The following is a 21,574-nucleotide window of genomic DNA, read 5'->3' as shown; positions in this document are numbered from 1 at the left end:
ACCACAGATTAGTAAAAATCTGTCTTTTTGTTTTCCCCTCATTTTCTCACCACTGTCATGTGACCAAAGCCTCTCTGCCTTTATCTTTCTCTTTGACTCACATCACTGATGATTTGGTCTTTCCCACACCATGTGACTTGTGGCGGCGAGGCTTTCACAGTTGGGAGTGTGATAATTCAACAGCTGCACAGCAGAGAGGGGGTAGAGAGGGAGAATGGATGGTTAGGGTTGTGTGTGTGCACAACAGAAAAGCTTACGTCAACTCAAACGAGTCGTGCAGCAGCAGTATGGCTGCCTGCATAGATGGCCAACTGCCATTTTGCTATATGCGATGCATGCATGCCATAAAATGTAGTAATCTGCACACACAGTATAGCATTTCCGCTCTATCTTACTACATCTTGGTTCTGTTCAGTCCAGGGACAGCTGGAATGATCCTGATAAAAGCAAACCCTACACTTTAGATTGTGCAGCTGTAATTTTGTGCACCTATCCACCCCCACCTTTGCTTTGTGTTCCCCTCCTCCTTCTGTATTCTCTACATGAGAGGTTGTGTAACCATAAAGCAAGCACTGGCAGGCTGATCCCTGCATGTGTTCAATTAGTGTGTCACTGCTAATCAGTGTCAAGTTGCTATTAGGTGCAAGAAGGGAGTTTGCACTGCAGCTAGTTGTGACCTTTTTATGAAGAGTTAAAAGTGGACGTTGTTTGCACTAAAGCTCGTCTCCCACAGATTAAACGTGGCATGATTGCTACATCTGCAAGCTGATTTAATGTTTTTGGTTTAAAAAAACCTGATTTCTCATCTGCATTCTTTCTGTGATGCATCATCTCTGTTCTTTCTTACATTTCCCTCTGATTTATCATTTCTTCGTTAATCCTGAGCCCAGTTTGATAATTGCTTTTCTTGCATTCTTTGCTTCCTTTGCCATCTCTATGCAGCCCAAACAAGAATGATATCAGCCAAATACTAATGTATATCTCTTATGGATTTGCCATCGTTCTAATTTAACTTACATTGTGGCATCATTAATCACTAAAGAAAGGAATCATTTGCCCGTTGACAAGACTGATTCTTTTGGACAATTTTGCAGCACTAACAAATGCTCTCTTTTTAACTAATGTGTTTGTATTTGTCTGCTTTTTTTGTCTATGTAGGATGAAGAGGAAGAAATTAAACTGGAGATCAATATGCTGAAGAAGTATTCCCACCACAGAAACATAGCCACCTACTATGGTGCTTTCATTAAGAAGAGCCCTCCGGGACATGATGATCAACTATGGGTAAGTCTGGGATCTATGTGAGAAATTGAGGATGATTAGAAAAATATCTAACAGCCGTGTGAATGTCTTGTTTTGTTTTTTTTCCCTTCTCACATCAGCAATCCTACATTCCCTTGAAGCCATTATTTTTCCATTTTCATACAACTGTAACCCTCTTGGATTAAGATATTCAGGACTGATGATTCATGTCTGTTTTTCAGCTGGTGATGGAGTTCTGTGGTGCTGGTTCAATCACAGACCTGGTTAAGAACACCAAGGGGAACCAGCTGAAGGAAGACTGGATCGCCTACATTTCCAGGGAGATCCTCAGAGTGAGCTCCTCTTCTCTTGTCTCACCTGATTGTGACTTGTTTGTGCAGAACTGTGTGGACAAAGAAATTTGATTTTGAAATACCACAATGTTGGTTTGCGTGTAGCCATTTACGTTACAGGTGCATGCAAAGAAGTTGCTCTCTTAACTTATTCAGTGACGTCACTCAGTGACCTACAGCTATAGATGTTACATTTTTGGCTTGCTCGTTTCTACTACCTAATGGAAAACCCACAAAGTCAAGTCAAGCTGAGTAGGTACTTGTGGAAATGTTTCAATGGAGAACTCAAAAGAATAGTTTTAGGCCCTGATTTACTAAGATCCCTGATAATGAGCACAAAATTGCCTGCACACGCAAACAGATTGCTCGTGTTGTTTGTTTATGATTTGCAGGTGATCAGCTAAAAATGTTGCTGCAATTGATAAGAGGCGCAAACAGCAGTATACAAAGAGGGATTTAGTGTGTGTTATGGTTTCGCCTTTTAGAGTTTAGAAGTGGAGCTGGAAGGTCTGAAATGTAAAACTAATGTATTTTCTAAATAGTAAATGCAGTTGGCAAAACCACAAAAACACCAGATGAGGTTAAGAAGAGATGACAAAATATAAGACATAGTTCCGAAACAAATATTATTATTATTATACTTATTATAAAACCTTTACAAATGAGACAGGTGGGAAGGTGGCAAGAAGATGCCTCTGACCAGTATTTAGCAACTGGTGCAGCTCACTGTAAGGAGCAGATGACTGGAATACCAGGTATGGTGCGCTACAGCTGATTGCAGAGCAAGGCATGTGACAAAACCATAGTTTTTATTATTGAAGTAAAACTTGCAGCTCAAGACATATTGATTAAATAAACATACCTGGTCATTAATGCCCTTAAGAGAGGGATGGAAGATGGGGTACAGGCTAGGTGGGGTCTCAATGCCAGCAAACCCAGAATGCAGCAGCAACAACCCATCCTGCGTAACATAGCACTCAAAACAGAGATATCTTTAAAAACTTTTTACGCATTCAGAAAAGATGTAGTCTCAACGTTGCCTTTGAGGTGTCTAACCTCCTTGCAACAATAACTGCAGCCATTTCTGTGCAGTGTTAATAGCTAATACCTGCCTTTCAGTCGGTATTTACTATTAAATATAAACGCAAAATTAGCCAGTGTAATCAATTTCCTATTTGGTAAATCGCATTGCGTGTGCTCTGTATTTGCTTCTGCTTCTCCTAATATTTTGCATGTTCCGGTAGAAACGTCCAAATTGCAGATACATCAAGTGCGAACACGCTAAATGAATTGCATTCATTATTTTTCCCATTTAACAGACACAGTCCTCGGTGCACTTGGGCAGTAAATCAACTGCAACACGTTTTTGTGTGTGCTGTCATGTTTTTACATGTGCAAACCTTTAATAGAACAGGCCTACAGTCAGGTTTGCACCAAAATGTAGCATTAATCACACAATGAACACTGATCAAAAATCTATTTACAGATTTTCTATCTTACCTGTTTAAGTTTGTAAAAACAGTTGTATTATTTTATCTAATTATAAAAATATCATTATTACCCCGTGCAATTTTTTAATGTCTTAAAGCTTTGAAAGCAAGTTTTTTATGTTCTAACATTGAATTAACATTAAATAGGTTTTCTAAAAGTGGCACTAAAATCAGCCAAAAAACACAATATTACGGTGATAGTTACGACTGACATCTACGTCAAAAAAGTGATACCTCTTCTCTTTGGTCACCATCAAATGTTCTGCTTTCCTCAGGGTCTAGCTCACTTACATGCCCACCACGTAATCCACCGCGACATTAAAGGCCAGAATGTCCTCCTGACTGAGAATGCTGAAGTCAAACTTGGTAAGTAACACTTTTATCCCCAAATTAGTCTTATTTTCCAAATATTGTATTGTATTTTTAATTCAATAGTCAATTCATGCTAGTTTTATTGGGGGTGGATGGTTAGGTGGTGGTTCATGGAAAGACCACAAGTCATAGTGTGGAACAAGTCCCTAAAATAATATGTATTTTTTAAAAAAAGTAATAATAATCTCACAATGTGACTAGCTACTTATTGTACCAAACACTTGCAACATTACATAAAATGTATCACTATTATAGCGAGTCTGTAAAAATCACATGTTTGACATTTAACTGATTTTCTTCCCTCTCATTCTCTCCAGTTGATTTTGGCGTGAGTGCTCAGCTGGATCGGACGGTGGGCAGGAGAAACACCTTCATTGGGACCCCGTATTGGATGGCCCCTGAGGTCATAGCTTGTGATGAGAACCCCGATGCTACTTATGATTACAGAGTAAGATTCTCCAAGCATGCAATATTTGACGTTCTGTAGCACAAAGCAGATGTGAGCATCTTTGTGTTTACGCTTCGGAGGGTTTGCTCAGTTGGAAGTTTCTTTTCATTTCAGAGTGATCTCTGGTCCTGTGGTATAACAGCGATTGAAATGGCTGAAGGAGCACCACGTGAGTTTCAGTTTTTCTATATGTTGCTTATTTTTGTTTGTTCGGTATCTTGAATCCCTAATGATTTTGTGACTCTACTTGCAGCTCTTTGTGACATGCACCCCATGCGTGCGCTCTTCCTCATTCCAAGAAACCCTCCTCCAAGGCTCAAATCAAAAAAATGGTTAGTATGACTCCTAAATTATGTTTTCAGTGTCCATGTTTAAGTAAATGCCCTTTAAAATCCTCTTTATACCCTAAAATGTTAAGTTTGTCTGATATTTTATGTTAAAATTTCCTTTTTGGCCTTAGTATATATACTGCATTTTTTTTTTTACCATAGCCTTATCAGCTACAGCGGTTTAAATCAAGGAACTGTGCATTTCCTCTGTGCTTTTTCTGCCGAGCTGAACATCTGTGGTACACCTGCTCTGGCAGACTCTGCCTCTCTTGGACGCACACACTGCAGAAATACCTCAAACCTTGTCTCATTCTGCTTTGTTTTCCTCACTCGAGGGCTTTGGTGAACTAGCTTTTGTTTAGATGGCTTGGATTGTTCTGATGACAGTGTTACAGATCTATTTTACATTGAGTAATGGATTGCTTTGCTGTTGTCATTTTAGTTTTGAGCCTTTTTTTAACAGCAGCAGGTGTGTGAGGGAAAATTTTACTATGGTTGTGTTCCATATTAGAGGTTTCAGGATTTATATGTGATGAAAGGTTCGGTGCTGCCTGTCTGTGTGCATAATGTTGAAATAAGAGGCTGTTGATATGCTGGAGTGCTGCAAATATGAACGGAAGGAGTGTAATTTGAAATCAGATCTTGTTTGCAGATATGTCCATTTTACTTAGTATCCACAGATACGCTCTAGCTGTGTGTGGCAGAGATGTTCATCTGGTTCCATCTGTCTGAGTATAATTTGTGTTGTCTGTCACGCCTGGCTTCTCTCTGTTCACTCCTCTTGTGCAATCACCCCAGGTCCAAAAAGTTTTTTAGTTTCATCGAGAGCTGTCTGGTAAAGAACTACACACAGCGCCCTCCAACAGAGCAGTTGCTGAAGCACCCGTTCATTCGAGACCAGCCCAATGAGAGGCAAGTTCGCATACAGCTGAAGGACCACATCGACCGTACCAAGAAGAAGAGGGGCGAGAAGGGTTCGTTTCCTACTGCCACTACTTTTCTGTTTATTAGCTTGTTATAGATAGAAACCTGTGAAAGTTTAATCAATAATAACTTGCTCAGTCCAGTTTTTAGGACTTTGTATTTGTAGCTGTGATGAGTGATATTATGTTTTTTTCCCCTCTACAGATGAGACAGAGTATGAGTACAGTGGGAGTGAAGATGATGAAGAAGATCCCCAAGAGCAGGAAGGAGAGCCTAGGTATCGTCTAATACTTGCGTCATTTCCTCATAGACATGTTTACCTTTGCATCTGAAGGCACTTCAAGTAAGTCTAACTTTCTGTCACATCATTCAGCTCCATCGTCAATGTGCCCGGTGAGTCGACTCTGCGCCGTGATTTCATTCGGTTGCAGCAGGAAAACAAGGAGCGGTCGGAGGCACTTCGTCACCAGCAGCTCCTCCAGGAGCAGCAACTCCGAGAGCAAGAGGAGTACAAGCGCCAACTACTGGCCGAGAGGCAGAAACGTATTGAGCAACAGAAAGAGCAGAGAAGGCGGCTAGAGGAGGTTGAGTGTTTCATTGTGTTTTTTTTTCTTCTTGGATTTAATTTCTGTCACGTCACTCTCGGAGACTAATCAGCTGCTTTGATAATGTTGACATTTTGTTTCTCCTCTTAACAGCAACAGAGACGTGAGCGGGAGATCAGGAGGCAGCAGGAGCGCGAGCAGCGCCGCCGTGAGCAGGAAGAGAAGCGACGTATGGAGGAGATGGATCGTAGACGCAAAGAGGAGGAGGAGCGTCGGCGAGCTGAGGATGAGAAGAGAAGGAACGACCGTGAGCAGGTCAGTTTTTGATTAGTTGTATTCCACAGGTACAATTTACTCATGCTATATACATGATTCAAGCACAACAGTTGGATTTTAAGTCAGTTTTCACATTATGGTGTACATTCAGTTCCTCTGTATTCAAGATGTTAGACATTTTGGGCTTGCATAGCGTAATTTAAGAGAAAAACTTCGTAAAAACTGACAATGTATTTTCATTTTTGATTGATTCTTCTTGGTGCTTCATCCTACTAACAGGAGTACATCAGACGTCAGTTGGAGGAGGAGCAGCGTCACCTTGAGAAGTTGCAGGAGCAGCTTCTTCGTGAACAGGCTATGCTGCTGGTCAGTCTCACACACATGCACACCGCTGATCTGGCATGGTCCTACCACCTGCAATAAGCAGCACATTCTATACATATTAAAGCAGATTTTTGCCTGTGTTCATCAAAAAGCAATGCCGATCTCCAAGTGCATTAGCACACCATTTTTTACTTTCCAGCACTGCAAATAAATGCAAATAAAATCCCAGATCATCTTAATCTGGTGAGTGATCAGAAAGGATCATGGTTGCATTAGCACTTGCACTCAGAGCTTTTCACATGGAACACAGAAGTTGTATTCTGATTCTAGGTTTGAGGATAACCTTTAATTCTTAGTATAATAGTGAATAAAATCTAGTAGTAAATCAATTGTTGATATATCTGCCCTACAAAAATGAGACAAGAAGCATGTTTAAAATTCAAATGGCTCAGAGAAAACCTGAAATCATGCATTGATTGTTTCTGCAGAAGTATAGATGTGTTTTTATGTGACACTTTAAACCACCTGTCAGACTTTTTGTCAGGCTAAATTTCCAGCTCTTTCATCTCTTTTCACCACCATGAATCAACCGCACACTCTGGGACAGGAGTTCAAGTGGCGGGAGCTCGAGGAGCAGCGCAAAGCTGAGCGACTTCATAAGCGCCTGCAGCAGGAGCAGGCCTACCTGCTTTCACTGCAGCATGAATCCAAACAGCCTCCTGGTGACAGGGCAAAACTCCCCTCAGATCATAGCAAACCTCCACAGACCTCCACTCTGCCCCCTGACAGAGCTCCCACCACAGCCCCACAAGCTCAGGTCCTTGACGCTGCTGATTTTGCAGCAAGAAGTGTTTTTGAGTCCTCCAGAGCCCCACAGACTGTCCCCTCAGATGGCACCAAATCCCAGGACGCAGTGCAAGAGAAGACTGATGACACCAGCCAGATCTCACCTTCTTCCACACTCCATACCTCTATGACTGAAACCCCTACAGACTCTAAACCCCTCTGTGCAGAAAGTTTGGAGCCTGATAGGCCCCCCGAGTCTATCAGTCCTCCCCTTCAGCCTGTCAGAGAGGTGAACCTCCTCTTCGGCTCTGTCTACCCTGCCGCCTGCTCTTTCCAGTTTTCTCTTGCCTGCCTTCACACATCCGAAAAGGTCGTGATGATTGAGCTGGTGCCTGCGACAAATGTTTTCTTCACCCCAAATGCTTGCCTTTATTTTCCTTTGAATGTGCAGTTGTTGGAAACCGTTTTTTTAGGTTTGGAAGAATAAGAAGGCACCAACCTTTTACTGCATTTTCTACCTACTGTTATTAGATTCCTCTTTAGTTACAAGGACAAAAAAATCTTTAATCGTGGCTGTCAGTGTTTGACAAGTGGTCCCGTGCATGTGAGCGGCTGAGGACCAAACTAACGTGCAGCACACACAAGCAGTCTCTTTATGTCATTAACAATGATTTTTTCCTCTCTTGATAATTTAAATCCAGGGATGTGCTTGATGTGAAATGTATTTCTACCTCTATCTGTGTCTTTGTGGCTTCCTTAAATGGGCTTAAAGCATGTTGAAAAATCTTTGTCACCAACTGTGTTTCAAATATGAAGGTATCAGATTAAAGACACAATAATATAAGAAAATACAAGGAGATGGAATTTGCTTTTAAATAGAAATCTGTTAATTCAGTTTTTATCTGCAAAAAAAACAACTTTTTGTAGTTGTTCCTTTCTCCTTGATTTTTCTCCATCAGACACTATAGTATTCCCATCCTTTATTCCGCCCTTGTCCTTTCGCAATTCCCATTCCCAGGCTGACGAGCGCTACCGCAAGAATATTCAGGGCTCCCCTCAGACTGCCCCTCCCCCCAAGCAGCCCCCTCTGCCTCCCCGCTCCTCTGAACCATACTCCAACGGCGGCTCCTCTTCCGAGGTCTCCGCCATGCACCGGCCCATGGAACCACAGGTAACTTTTTTCCCCCCCTTTGCGTTTTCCTCTTAGTCCTCCTCTTCCTCCTCCTCTCACAGTGTTGTGTTTTAACTCTAAAAGAATCCGCAAGAGCGCCAGCACCTGAGTGCTATCAGTTGTATTGTCAACTCTGTTGGGGTCATTTTGTAGGACTGGGTTTTTAAAAAAAAAATCGGTTATCGATCTGAATTGATTCAAATTTGATAAATCCAAAATCTGCTTCTCTTGCTGAGATAATGTCAATCTCAGATGTTTTCATTCCCCAGTGTGAATTACATTCACCTGTAAACTATTTTGCAGCGTATTACCGCTCACATTAGCAGCTAACACTTAGACCGTGGCATGGCCACGTTCAACAACAGGAAGTGATGTCACCAATCCTCGTACGTACTTTGAAATAAATCCGATATGGTCATTTAAAGTCTCATTTCCTCTACAACAGGTTTACACTTTGGCCTTTTATCAAAATGTTAAAGAGTCAGATGTTATGTAACTGATTTACATGAGCGCAAACACAGGTGTTCCCATTTATGTCAGCAAACTGAGTGCACGTGCCAGAAAACACGTCAACCAGCTGAAAAAACATTTTTAAAATTTTCTCAGGGAGGTGAAGATGAAAGAGCCTCGCGTATTTCTCCTGTCACGCGCTCGGCTGATCAAGCTGAATCGACGTCATTGTAGGAATCTGAGTCGTAAAATGAATCCAATATTCTCTGTAGGTTTTATTAACATCAACATGTTATCTGAGATCTGAACTTTAAGAATGTTTAGAGTCACTCCACTAAATGAAACTGTTTGACACCTTTTTCTGACTTTGAATCTGGGAAAACACTGCATTGTTATGGTATTTCAGAAATGCGTGCAAATGCGTCAGATCAGATTACAGTAATCTGATTACTTCCAGGTAACTAATTTTGATTGTCACGTAAATGAACTGTGATTTATAAAAATAGTTATCTGACAATGTCTTTAATATTCAAGGAAAATAGGTGGTGTTACACAATTAGCTGTAAATGAATCAATATTGATATCGGATTTAATCAAAATCACATTAAAATGGGCTGTTCTGAATTGAATTGAGTCGATTCAGTCAAATTAGTGACGATACCTAGTCCCAGTAATTTGTGATCGATAGCTTACCCTTTAAGTTATCTACGGGAGTTTTCCAAGCATTTATATCGCTTCCAGGAGGTTTACACCCCAGCAGCACAATGTAGTGTTTCTTTAGAGACCCTATAGTTAATCCAATGAGAGACCTCTTTTTTTTTTTTCTAATCTTTATTTTTCTTCCTTGAGAGAGACCTCTTTAAGAGACATCTTTTTTTTTTTTTTTTTAAAGACCTCTATTTTGACTAAGAAATTATGACTAAACCACTTCCTGTCAAATGTTTGACAATTTAGATAGCTTAAGTTGACAGAATGTAGTCAGAAGCAGCCAAAGATAAGTGACCAGAAAGTTCTGTCTGACAACAAAGCCAATTTATTTATTCATTATTTTTTTTTAATGCATGTAGGTGCCAAAAACTAGCTGAGTTGGTTTTGTGAGGATAGTAGGTAAATAGTAGCATACATAAATGTAAATAAAACACCTGGAGAAAAAGTGCAAATATGATAATAGTTTCTGTTGTGTGTTTTTTTCAATTCCAATATTTTTCTCCTGAAAGCTGATACTTTGAGAGAATGATATACAGATGAGAAAAGGCTTGGTCACTGTTGGTATGTGGGTTGTTGTTTTGGTTGCCCTTTATGCTGCTATTTCTATGCGTTCATTTTACATCATTTTAGCCTCATAATCTTGACAGCTGAGTCTGTCATGAAAAAATGTTCTGCATGTCAACTGCGTTTAGAAGGGTCTACATGCATTTTCACACACAAACCAAAAAACAACATGACCCAGAGTTTTAAGGGAGAAATAGGTGGGTCAGTTTTCTCTTGGACTTTTCATGAGATTTTTTTATCGAATCGAGACTTCACACGTGAGGAAAAAAAATCAGGCATTAAACAGTTTTGATTATAATGTGTGTGGTGTGTGCCGATAATCTAATCACAGAACAACACACACATAACGATGGTGTCCCGCAACTCATCTACAATCTAGTCCTGCACATTTAAGATATGCAGCCTTAAGGGGACTTGAAGGGCCACTGGAGTAATAGGCACATTTACATACTGAGTTCTAAGTATTATAATGATTCTCTGTATGTCGACAGTCTAGATCAGGGCTACTCAATTCGGTCCTACAAGGGCCGCAATCCAGCAGGTTTTCCATGTATCCCTGCACCAACACACCTGAGTCAAATTATGTGGCTCTAACAGCCAATCAGGTTCTACACAATGACTCATTAATTTGACTCAGGTGTGTTGGTGCAGGGATACATGGAAAACCTGCTGGATTGCGGCCCTCGTAGGACCGAATTGAGTAGCCCTGGTCTAGATAGTGAATCTAAACTACATGTCTTTTTGTGTTCTTTGTCAGCTGTATGCATGTCTATTAAACACATGTATGTGCAAAGCCTCACACATCTTCCCTCATGTCTCACTGTTTTGTCTGCTTGTTTCACCTCCCCTCCTACTCCTCCTCTTGACCCCTTCTCACTTCCTAAAAGGTCCAGTGGTCACACCTGGCTGCTCTAAAGAGCAGCAACAGCTCTGCTCCCTCTCCTCCTCCTCCACCCGTGGTCTCTCGCTCCCAGTCCTTCAGCGAGTCTGGTGGCGTGACCTCTAACTTTGCACAACTCCACCTGCGTTCCCAGGACCCCCACCATCACCACCACCCATCGCCTGCACGTAATGACTCCCAACCCCATCCTCCCCTCCACCACCCTCAGGCCCAGTCTAGACTCGAACACCAGTCCAGCAGCGAGGAGGTTCCTCCTAAGGTAAGGAGCTGGTGAGGGCCACCCTTTCCCACCCTAACTTTCCCTTCTGTTATCCACTTCCTTTCATGTCAGTCACTTCTCTGGCTGTCTGTGTCTGATGTGCTGCGTTCAGACTTATATCAGCTCTGTAAACCATTTTCTGGTTTACAATTTTTTATCTCTGAAAATCAAATCAAATGTTTATATGAAATATTGGGGGATGTGAGATTTTCGGCTTCACTGGAGTGTTTGGTAGCTTTGAGCTGAAAAAGCTTTTTCACTTCAGTGTGCAGAATAAATATGAGTCAGATGTCGAGTTCACCCCATCACAGAAGGGTGGTGCTTTTCTTTGGTTTCTTTATTGTTTCATGTTATTATGTTTCATAAGTTACATATGTTCAGCTCTTCATTTCTTGAGTAACACTCTAAGAAAACCTGAATTTATTAAATCCCAACTTGCATCCAGACAGATGAGGAGTATGAGGAGCATTTTCAAAGTGGATCTTTAAACACACTTCAGGTTCTTTGGATCTTATTTTCGGCAGGTCCCAGTGAGGACAACTTCCAGGTCTCCTGTGCTGTCGCGCCGGGAGTCCCCCCTGCCATCACAGCCCAGCAACCAGAGAAATGTTGGCAGGTAAATAAGCAAGTCTCTTGTTTTAGATTGTGGATTTGTGGTTTGAAGAAGTTGCACTGTAAAAAAAAATTGCACATGCATACTTGGAAAATTAACTTTGACAAATACTCATATAAAAAAATGTGCTAACATAAAACTGTAATACATGTTTATTATGTTTGAGATGGAAATTCTGAAAAATTTTAACCACTTACTGTTCAAATTTACAAGTTCTTAAAGCTTTTGTTTATAACTAATGCCAAGAAAATAAGTTTTTAATTTTTGTTTTTACTCTGGTAGCATGAATATACATTTGTGAGAACTTTTTTAATAGCTGTCTTATACAAACTAGAAATGATGTAGTAATATTGAAATAATATAAATTCTACCAGGAAAGTTTGGTGGTTTGTTTTAGTCACAAACACAGAAGCACTTAAAGTAAATCTTAAAAAACTAAAATAAAAACATAAAGCCCCCTTTATTTTAGGAAATCATAAAAGAACTGAATCATCCACATCATGCTTGTTAGGTGAAAATAGATTATTACACCACCATAATGGTATTAGCAGCTCTAATGTTATGCATTAATACCTTATGTGTTTGCTGTGGCTGACTGAGAAGGGTTTAACCTGAGTCCTGAATGATTCCATGAGGAAATTAATATTGAAATGACAGATGTCTGAATTAAGCAACTGATACATTTGTGTATTTCTAAAAAAAAAGGCTCAGGTGTTATTCATCAGTGTAGGCTTTTATTTTCTTGTTAAATCTGCTGTTGCTCTTTGTCTCAGCAACGTGGAGCAGCGCCCGCTGTGGGACAGAGTAGAGAAGCTGCAGTCTCGGCCAGGCAGCGGCAGCTCCTCTGGCTCCTCCAACTCCAGCTCGCAGGCCAGTCCGGGTGACCGCTTCAGGCCACGTTGTGAGTCCCCTGGTACAGTACTCAACTACAATTCACTAATTCTACTTAACAGTGATTAGTCCAATTAGATTATGACATGATGACACCGTTTTTACTTATATACCATCCTGTGCTATCAGCTTGTTTTCTTGTTTTGAACCATTTTTATTCAGCTGCTGAAAAATCCTTTCAGAGACCTAATCTCCTGGCCCAGTTTCTCCTCACTCATGCAGCTTCCCTTTGTTTCCTCAAAGCTTCCTCTAAGTCGGAAGGATCACCTCTCCAGCGGCCTGAAAACATCTCCAAAAAACAAGATGAAAAGAACCTCTCCAGGCCTGCTCGACCGGCTGTAAGTCCACCGTTGCGAAGTGTTTGTTTTTCTTGTGTGATGATGAACAGGTCAAAACCTGTTTTTGTTTTTGTCCCCTCTTCCTCTAATTATCAAACCACCTGGTGTCTGAAAACCTCTGTGCAATGGTTTCTGATTGTTGGGGACCTACTTAGGGTGATGTGGTAAGCCTCCTGATGAGATTACGTTGTCACACCTATGCTATGCTTGCACCATTGCCCCACTCACAGCATTATATGATAAAGTTTTAAGATGATACAATAGCTTTTTCTTCTTTGTACGGATTAACTTGTCTTTAAATTTAACTCCACCCTTCCTTGCCTGCACAGCCCCTCCTGTTTACCATTTGTCATCAACAAAATGCAAAAAAAAAAAGTTATTAACCCTTTTGCCAAAACTTCCTGTAACTCCTTTTTTCTCCATGTATTTGTCAGAGTACCTTCCACTCTCACCTGGCTTTGTTTTTGGATAAACTGTAACCTATTTGCTTTGTTGAGCATGCCGGGGAAGTATCCCTCCTCCCTTTCCTGCTTGTCCCTGACCTTACAAGACTACATTACAAGGGCAAACAAGAAGAGGGCATCATGGTTACAGGACCAGAGACAAAAAGCAATTAATTATTTCATTACATGCTCTGAACCATATGCCACTTATCTCACAACATCCTTACCGGGATCTTTGGTGGAATCAAATATACTTTTAAACTGCCATTTTTAATTCAGCCCAGGGCCAAGTTGCTCTATAAACAGCTAATTTGAGCCTGTAAGTGGAGAAGATTTAACAGAGCGATGACCTGATTAGATCTCTGAACGTTTATAAGGGGGGAGGGATTGCTTCAAGGCTGCTTGCAGATTCTTCAGACAAAGAAAGCCTGTTATGTGCTGCCTCACTTTTCTTTCAGTTTTAAATGTTGCATCATTTGTACACATGCTTTTAAGATTTGTTACATTTTGGGAAAGAAAACATAACATTAAACTCGGGTCTTTTCTCTCAGGACCTGACAGCTCTGGCCAAGGAGCTGCGCGCAGTAGACGACGTACGGCCTCCCCACAAAGTGACGGACTACTCCTCCTCAAGCGAAGACTCGGGCACCACAGATGAGGAGGACGATGAGGAGGTGGACCAGGAGGCGGGAGAGGAGTCCACCTCTGGAGCTGAAGATTCCAGAGCTGGGTAACAGCTATGATGTCAATAATATGCACCCATCAAAAAGCTGCTTTAACACTGGTTATGAGATATAATATCCTCATGGCTTCTACAGGCGGCTGAGTAATGGAGAGACGCAGTCTGCAAAGACCATGCTTGTGGAAGACTCTGAGAGCGATCAAGCCACTACACCCTCCAAGGATGGCACACTGGTCATTAGACAGGTAAGACAGGGAGAATTTTATGTATTGCATTCATACCTAAAACAATATTCTGATTTTTTGTACAGTTGTGTTTAGAAGTTCACATAGACTCATCATGGGTGTGAATGTCACATTAATATTAGACTGAACAAGTTTGAATTTATTTAGGATTTTCTCTCATGCACACAGGTGAAAAAAAACTTGTGCACCAAATTCTTGTTTCAAAGAAAGAAAATCACTGAAGTTGTATGTTGCATTGACATTACATCCCAGATAAAGAACAGTAAATAAAAGCCCCAAATTAATGACAATCATACTTACGTTGAGTGAATATAAACATCTGAACACAACTGTAGCTGAATGCTATTTTTTTATCAAGTGTTTCCACTATTTCTTATGATTTGCTGCAAATGACTTTACCATTTTATAGACTTGACGTTTCATGTTTCACCCTTACAGATGGAGAATCTAATGTATCACGTTTTTACAGACTGCATTTACAGCAGAATGCACAGAGGTGTCAGTCTGCAAAGATTAATAACCTGTTGTTTATAATGTCGGGTTAAACGGGAGGAAATAATGTCACAAAGCACTTGCACATACAGCTCCTCCTCTTCTCCACCTGCTTGCTCGAGCCCAAGTGTGCTTGTTCTTGCTTACAGAGCACAGCTGACATAAAGCGGTTGGTCAGTCTCTCATCTTCCTCCTCTTCCTCGCCTGGCTCTGGTCACGGCCTCCCAGAGAAAAACGGTTTTGCCGGCCGCATACACCTCCTACCAGACCTTATTCAGCAGAGCCATCACTCCCCTTCCTCTTCTACAACCATCCTTTCCTCCATCTCCTCCTCTTCCTCCTCCTTCCTCCCCTTATTATCTAGCCAGGCCAATCCTGCCATGTCCCCACAGATTCCCCTGGACGAGCTCACTGCTATAGAGGTATGTTGCCCTCACACCACTGAGGCAAACAAATGAGGAATGAAGGGTTGGAAGTTGTGCAGGCTTAGATGTGCAGAGGTCTTGTTTTGCAAGAGTTTACTAAATTTTAAATAGAATGAAATGTTTTGGGTAAGAATTTCCTGGCCATGTGGTTAAGTAAAAATAATTAGCAAACATAGAATATTCAATAAACTGCATACCTCCATATCTAAGTATGTACATAGCAACTTTGCAGTCCTTGGCTGTTTGTCCTGTCCCCCTCTATGTCCTCCTGGCTTCACTCTGGCTCTCCTCTGCCCCCTTATGACTTGGCTGACACCTGGTTTGAATCTTCTCAAGCTGCTGCAACCTCTTTCCCCTCCTGCAACTTGCTCCATTACACTGCTATTAACAATGGTGCCTCCTGGTGGTAGAATGTGGTCACAACATGGAGAAAACTAAACCAGAGCTTCTTGGGATTAACAGCTGTAGCAGCGTCGGGTAAAATGAGTCGAAATGTTTTACATTTCCCAACAGCTTATTATGGTGGTGGAATTGTGATTCTTTTCTGTCTTTACTTCATTACAAGCATCTCTCTTTCTCTCTAACAATTCCCAACAGCTTGTGTTTGGATCGTCTCTCGCTTCCTGCGACAGGTTTCTTCTTGTTGCACATGTTGATTTTCCTCTAACATTCTTGTTCTTTCTACACTCAAAGGAACTAACATCACTTCAAATCATCACCCTTCATTTTAAAGTGTTTTTAAACCTGAATTTTAGTGCCAAGATTGATTGAACACATAACTGAATGTGTTTTTGTAAGACCTAAGAAGTAGATCTAAAACGATTTAAATAAACGGTAAATTACACTTTGCAGTAAGAAATCAAATGCCTGAGTCTGTTTTATTTCTATGCTGCAGTTTATAACAGTGCCTTATCAGAAACACTGTTTTCTAAATGTCTGATATCTCACAGTCCCAGTCAGAGAGTAGCTCCATGTCCAAACACAAGTCTTCCTCTTCGTTCACTCCCTTCATCGACCCACGCCTTCTCCAGATATCGCCATCCAGTGGCAGCTCCCTCAACAACATGGGTAAGGCAACAGCAGCACTGATAAGGACCTTGTTGAGTCCACAAGTAATTTTGTTTTTAGAGGGAATACATGCAGTGCAGTCCTGTACTATGGTAAACACATGGGTAACACTGCTTCTTTTCCCCCATTCAAGCTGGCTTAGGTCAAGAAGGACGACTTTCAGACCCGCTGAGGTCCGACCCGTCCCGCAAAGGGTCTGTAGTCAATGTCAACCCAGTCAACACACGTCCACCGAGCGACACTCCAGAGATTCGTAAATACAAGAAGAGGTTCAACTCTGAGATCCTGTGCGCAGCACTTTGGGGTAAGTGTGTGTGTCAGAAGTGTGAAACAGCTGAGTTTATTCTCCATGTCCAAGTAGTTGTTTGATTTGTGTTTGTCTGTGACTTTGTCAGGGGTGAATCTGCTGGTTGGGACGGAGAGCGGGCTGATGTTGCTGGACCGGAGCGGTCAGGGAAAGGTCTACCCTCTAATCAATAGACGGCGCATCCAGCAGATGGATGTCCTGGAGGGGCTCAATGTCCTGGTCACCATATCAGGTACCAACTACACTGGTTGTGTGGAAGCAACAAAGTTTTGAAGGGGTTGATTTTTTTTTCTCCTTCACCCTTCTCAGACAGAACTTGATCTCTTTTCACTATTATTAATTGGAAAAGGAGAGTTTTTTTAAGGTGGTTCTTTCCTTGGAAAATGTGCCTCCTGCAGGTAAAAAGAACAAGCTGCGAGTTTACTACCTGTCATGGCTCAGAAACAAGATTTTGCACAACGACCCTGAGGTGGAGAAGAAGCAGGGTTGGGTCAATGTGGGTGACCTAGAGGGCTGTGTCCATTACAAAGTTGGTAAGTTTTTTTTTTTTTTTTTTCTGTTGTCTGCAGCAAACATGTGCAGAAAGACTTAACCCAGATTTTTAAAACAACTGATGACTGACTCTCACATCCTCTTTAAATTTCAGTGAAGTATGAGAGGATTAAATTCTTAGTTCTGGCCTTGAAGAATGCAGTGGAGGTGTATGCATGGGCTCCCAAACCCTACCACAAATTCATGGCCTTTAAAGTAAGCATGATCTCAGGGCAGATCTGGTCCCCTACTGTCTGATTTATGTTTTACCTTTGCTCTTATTTTACTTAACTAAGTCATATACTCATTATTGGTGTAGTCTTTTGGTGACCTGGTGCACAAACCTCTGCTGGTGGACCTGACCGTGGAGGAAGGCCAGAGGTTAAAGGTCATCTATGGCTCCTGCTCCGGCTTCCATGCTGTGGATGTGGACTCCGGTGCCGTCTATGACATCTACCTGCCCACACATGTAAGTTCTCTATCTTATGCCTTGTTTCATTTAATATTCTTCACCCTCTAAAATCCCCTTTTTGGTTCTCAGATCCAAACTAGCATTCAGTGCCACGCCATCATCATCTTACCCAACACTGACGGGATCGAGCTGCTGGTGTGTTACGAAGACGAGGGCGTCTACGTCAACACGTACGGACGCATCACCAAGGATGTGGTGCTGCAGTGGGGAGAAATGCCAACTTCAGTGGGTAAGCTGACATGATGCCTCTTGACTCGGTGGAAGCAATTAACTTAATAAATCCATGCAGTCATAGTAACACCTTTGATATTTCGTATGATGGCAGCCTACATTAGGTCAAACCAGATAATGGGCTGGGGTGAGAAGGCCATCGAGATCCGCTCAGTGGAGACGGGCCACCTGGACGGCGTCTTCATGCACAAGAGAGCCCAGAGACTCAAATTCCTTTGTGAGAGGAATGATAAGGTGGGAATTCATTCTTTATTTCTTTGCACGGTCATGCACAGTCTGATTTTCAACTAAAATATTGCATAAACAGCAGAAGATTATCCACAGATCTAAAGCTTACCTCGTTTGAAAGATTATTACCTAGCAGCACACATAAAACCACTTATAATTTGGTTTAATCAGGACTACGAGGCAAAGTGGAAAGCTATACAGTTGTCCTTGTCAGATAGACACCGCTTGTTTGGATAATTATAGGCTGCAAGACAATGTGATATCCAGAGTCCAGTCCAGTTTTCCCAAAATATTTGACTAGGATTAGTGAAACGACTCCATCTTCAAAAAGATGTAAAAATATTAATTTAGCTTAATATGACCTGAATTTTAAACCAGGTGTGAAAGACCGAAGGTTTAATTCAGTGAGAGAGAAATGGAGTTACAGCACTTTGTCTGCTGGTGTAAACCAAGAACTTCTAGACTTTAAATCTATGGCAGATATGGACTAGTAAGTCAAGGTTTTTACTGGTATCTTCAACTCAGACACTATTTTCACAAGGAGATTAATAAATTCACATTATGCATGTCAAGTATTACACAGATATTCATTTGGGCATTTCATTCAATTTCATAGACTGTTGGAGAATTATATAGGTCCATTATTGGTTAAGGGGCCATATAACAAATTATATACAAGTTAAATGGGAAAAAGAATTGTTGATGGAAATTACCGCTACAGACTGGAAATATTACTACCACAGCATCACATACATGAAAAGATTTTTCTTGGAAAAGCTGTTTGTTTCTTTCTAACTCCAGTCCAGACAGACTGGTGCAGGGATGAGATCACATCCTGTTGAACCATTTTCGTGTGTTTTCGAATTGTACTATCCTTAAACTGTTCTGGGACACCAGGGAGGTTCTGAGCTATTCACCTTATTACATAGATACTCACTGCTCGTATCCCCCAGTATCTATTTATTTTTTATATATGTTTTTTGTTATTAGCATACCTTCAATCTATTATGTCATTTATTATTATTTATTGTCTCATTCACTACTTGGTTTGAGAGTCTGGAGCAGTGTTGCTCCATTCTGTATGTATACAAAAATTTGACCAAAAATAAACCATACAAAGAAAAGTAAAAAAAAAGATTATCTATCCGATTACCAGCATCCAACATAAATATTGTTTAATTTCCTCTGCTCTGTCAGGTCTTCTTTGCCTCTGTGCGTCCTGGAGGTGCCAGCCAAGTGTATTTTATGACCCTGGGACGTTCCTCCCTCATGAGCTGGTAGATGCTGCCTTGTTCCCATCATGACGACCCCACCCAAGCAGTTAACCAGCCGATGACGACTATGACCACCAATGGAGAGAAGAACCTTGAGCCTGAGCTGCTGAAGCATCTTGGCTTCCTCTCACCTGCTCGGGCGAGCAAACAACGGATTGGACTGTAATCACAAAAAGAAGCCAGGGATGGAAGGAGGCTCTTTCTCTTTGTCCCCCGACGAGCTTCCAGGTCTTTCTCACCCCAACCTTCCAGCCGATCCCCTTCTCCGCCTCTGCCGAGGATCGTGGTATCTGTTGATCTTTGTGTCATAGTAAAACTTTGCATCTTGTACGTAACTGACAAAGCGTGTTTGTCTTAGAGGTTGAAGAGAAGCTAAACGCGGCCAACGTTGTATCGAAGAAGGCGAATTCTTTGTGCCACAACTTGAGTGTAGCTGTATTTAGTCCCAGCCCTGTTCAGGTGAAGATTATCATGTCAAGCATGTCACTAAAATACTTAGCTCAGTTTTCCTCCATTAGATGGTGCTTGATGTGTAAATTTGTCTCTCTGTCTTCACTTTGTTGCCTTCACCTTCTTAAAGTGAAGACTTCTTAAGGGACCTTCTTGATGTATCTGTTAAATACAGGGTACTGGGTATCAGATTGTACATACAACTATAAACTCACACAGGTTTTCCTGATACTTTTACCACATTGCCTCATGTTCTGTAGGTTATGTTGGACAGAAGTAGCTCCGTTTATGACGGCATAACACTTAGCCCCTGTTGTTTTTTGTTTTGTTTTTTAATACACTGTAACATTTGTGACTTGCTGCACACAAAGCGCAACAAGGCATGACAAATTATTTGTAAAGGAAAAATTCACACTATTTATCTTTAATCTGTACTTTAAAGGGCTTTAATTTAGTCATAAAATGATGTGATTAGCTCAGTGGTCGACTGGCTGTTTTACTGGAAATATACTAACACACCAACAAATCGGATGCAGAAATGTGAGGCTCATTAGCTCTTTTTTTATGTGGATTTTTCCCCTCTTTTAACATCAGTTTTAAGTAGGGCTTGGTTAAACTGTGAATAAGACGTACAGAATAATCAGGTGGCCATTAAAGTAGCATGGTAGGTGAAACGGAAACTAGAGGAGGATCAGCTGACCGTCCTCCATCTGCACAATCGTGACGTGTACGATCATCCAGTTCTTAGCTTTGAAGGAGTTTTTAGCTCAACGTGTAGCTAAACGGTTGCCTTAGAAGGGTCTCCAGCGGATTTAAAATTTCTCAAAAATCTACATCGGTGTACTGTAGGAGCGCTTTGGTTTAAACCAGCCATGTGACTCTATGTTGGACCTCTTTTCTTTCTTTTTTTTAATGACATTTAGTTCACAATCCAGTCCAGTTTAAAGCAACACCCAACCGTAACTCCATCCTAGAATTGTGTTCAATTTCTTAGTTTTGTTTTTCACAACTGTAACTTGACAAGGTGAAGCATGTTTCAGTTTAGACGGAACAGCGAAAAAATCACACGTTCTTATAGCAGTGTTACAAAACCACTTCAGATGGTGTGAACTAAGCCGCATATTTTTAACTTTTAGTTTTTAGTCTAGTTTCTGGATTTTTTTTTTATGTATCCCTTCAAATAAGTATGCGACTGCAGTGGTTTTTTTTTTATTTTTTTTTATTGTAATGCACACCTTATGTTCAAAATGTTTACTGAAACAATTGTTTTGTTAAACCGTTGTGTTGATAAAAATATTTATGGTTTTGTTTTGAGGGTAGTTACCCCCACCCCCCAGTTTTGTATTTTGTATTATTCCCTTTTTGTACTATCATTTAGACGTTTATGTACAGGGATGATTGGCCTTTCCTCACGAGTCACTGATTCCTCTACATCCTGCACAATGGTGCCCTTGGCTGTGTGGTAGCAAACGTTTTCCACCACCCAAGTGATGTCTCCCGTCAAACGTCTCTCTGCCATGCCTCTAATTTATGTCCTCTCTGTGTGTACTATGGGAATTGCTGTATTTTCCTGAAGGTCTTTGTTTTTATTTTTTTTTCTTCATTGAATAAAAATCTGGTGTAATTTACAGCTCAGTGTGATTTCTGTGTAAGATGGTGCTTTGTGAAGTCCAAGTTTTCATATTCTGTAAAGCCTTTTTTTTATTTTTTAAAGGTCTTTAGATTATTATAGAATTAAGCAA

At 41.1% G+C, this 21,574-nt stretch overlaps 1 protein-coding gene across 9 annotated transcripts in view; it reads left to right on the top strand.

Annotated features, from left to right (window-relative positions):
• LOC121635157 (mitogen-activated protein kinase kinase kinase kinase 4-like) overlaps positions 1-21,462 on the top strand; it is a 33,965-nt gene extending 12,503 nt beyond the window's left edge. The window contains exons 4-33 of one of the 9 annotated variants that reach the window (XM_041978239.1): positions 1,159-1,284; positions 1,485-1,595; positions 3,361-3,451; positions 3,775-3,905; positions 4,020-4,074; positions 4,159-4,237; positions 5,033-5,208; positions 5,363-5,435; positions 5,532-5,742; positions 5,857-6,018; positions 6,259-6,345; positions 6,911-7,378; positions 8,108-8,260; positions 10,870-11,142; positions 11,667-11,758; positions 12,529-12,668; positions 12,890-12,984; positions 13,140-13,148; positions 13,979-14,157; positions 14,246-14,354; positions 14,996-15,268; positions 16,222-16,339; positions 16,473-16,643; positions 16,735-16,878; positions 17,045-17,179; positions 17,293-17,393; positions 17,497-17,646; positions 17,719-17,878; positions 17,975-18,114; positions 19,306-21,462. In XM_041978239.1, the coding sequence (XP_041834173.1) occupies positions 1,159-1,284; positions 1,485-1,595; positions 3,361-3,451; positions 3,775-3,905; positions 4,020-4,074; positions 4,159-4,237; positions 5,033-5,208; positions 5,363-5,435; positions 5,532-5,742; positions 5,857-6,018; positions 6,259-6,345; positions 6,911-7,378; positions 8,108-8,260; positions 10,870-11,142; positions 11,667-11,758; positions 12,529-12,668; positions 12,890-12,984; positions 13,140-13,148; positions 13,979-14,157; positions 14,246-14,354; positions 14,996-15,268; positions 16,222-16,339; positions 16,473-16,643; positions 16,735-16,878; positions 17,045-17,179; positions 17,293-17,393; positions 17,497-17,646; positions 17,719-17,878; positions 17,975-18,114; positions 19,306-19,389 (4,296 nt within the window). In that variant the 3' untranslated portion in view covers positions 19,390-21,462. Of the gene's footprint in view, positions 1-1,158; positions 1,285-1,484; positions 1,596-3,360; positions 3,452-3,774; positions 3,906-4,019; positions 4,075-4,158; positions 4,238-5,032; positions 5,209-5,362; positions 5,436-5,531; positions 5,743-5,856; positions 6,019-6,255; positions 6,346-6,910; positions 7,379-8,107; positions 8,261-10,869; positions 11,143-11,666; positions 11,759-12,528; positions 12,669-12,889; positions 12,985-13,139; positions 13,149-13,978; positions 14,158-14,245; positions 14,355-14,995; positions 15,269-16,221; positions 16,340-16,472; positions 16,644-16,734; positions 16,879-17,044; positions 17,180-17,292; positions 17,394-17,496; positions 17,647-17,718; positions 17,879-17,974; positions 18,115-19,305 lie in introns of all 9 variants that reach the window. The other 8 variants (XM_041978240.1, XM_041978234.1, XM_041978243.1 and 5 more) reach the window with 8 other exon arrangements.
• The last annotated feature ends 112 nt before the right edge of the window (positions 21,463-21,574 follow it).

The sequence above is a fragment of the Melanotaenia boesemani genome, chromosome 24 (genome assembly GCF_017639745.1).
Source record: "Melanotaenia boesemani isolate fMelBoe1 chromosome 24, fMelBoe1.pri, whole genome shotgun sequence".
NCBI lineage: Eukaryota > Metazoa > Chordata > Actinopteri > Atheriniformes > Melanotaeniidae > Melanotaenia > Melanotaenia boesemani.
The sequence above is the reverse complement of the archived record's forward strand: the minus strand, read 5'-3'. Positions and strand labels throughout refer to the sequence as shown.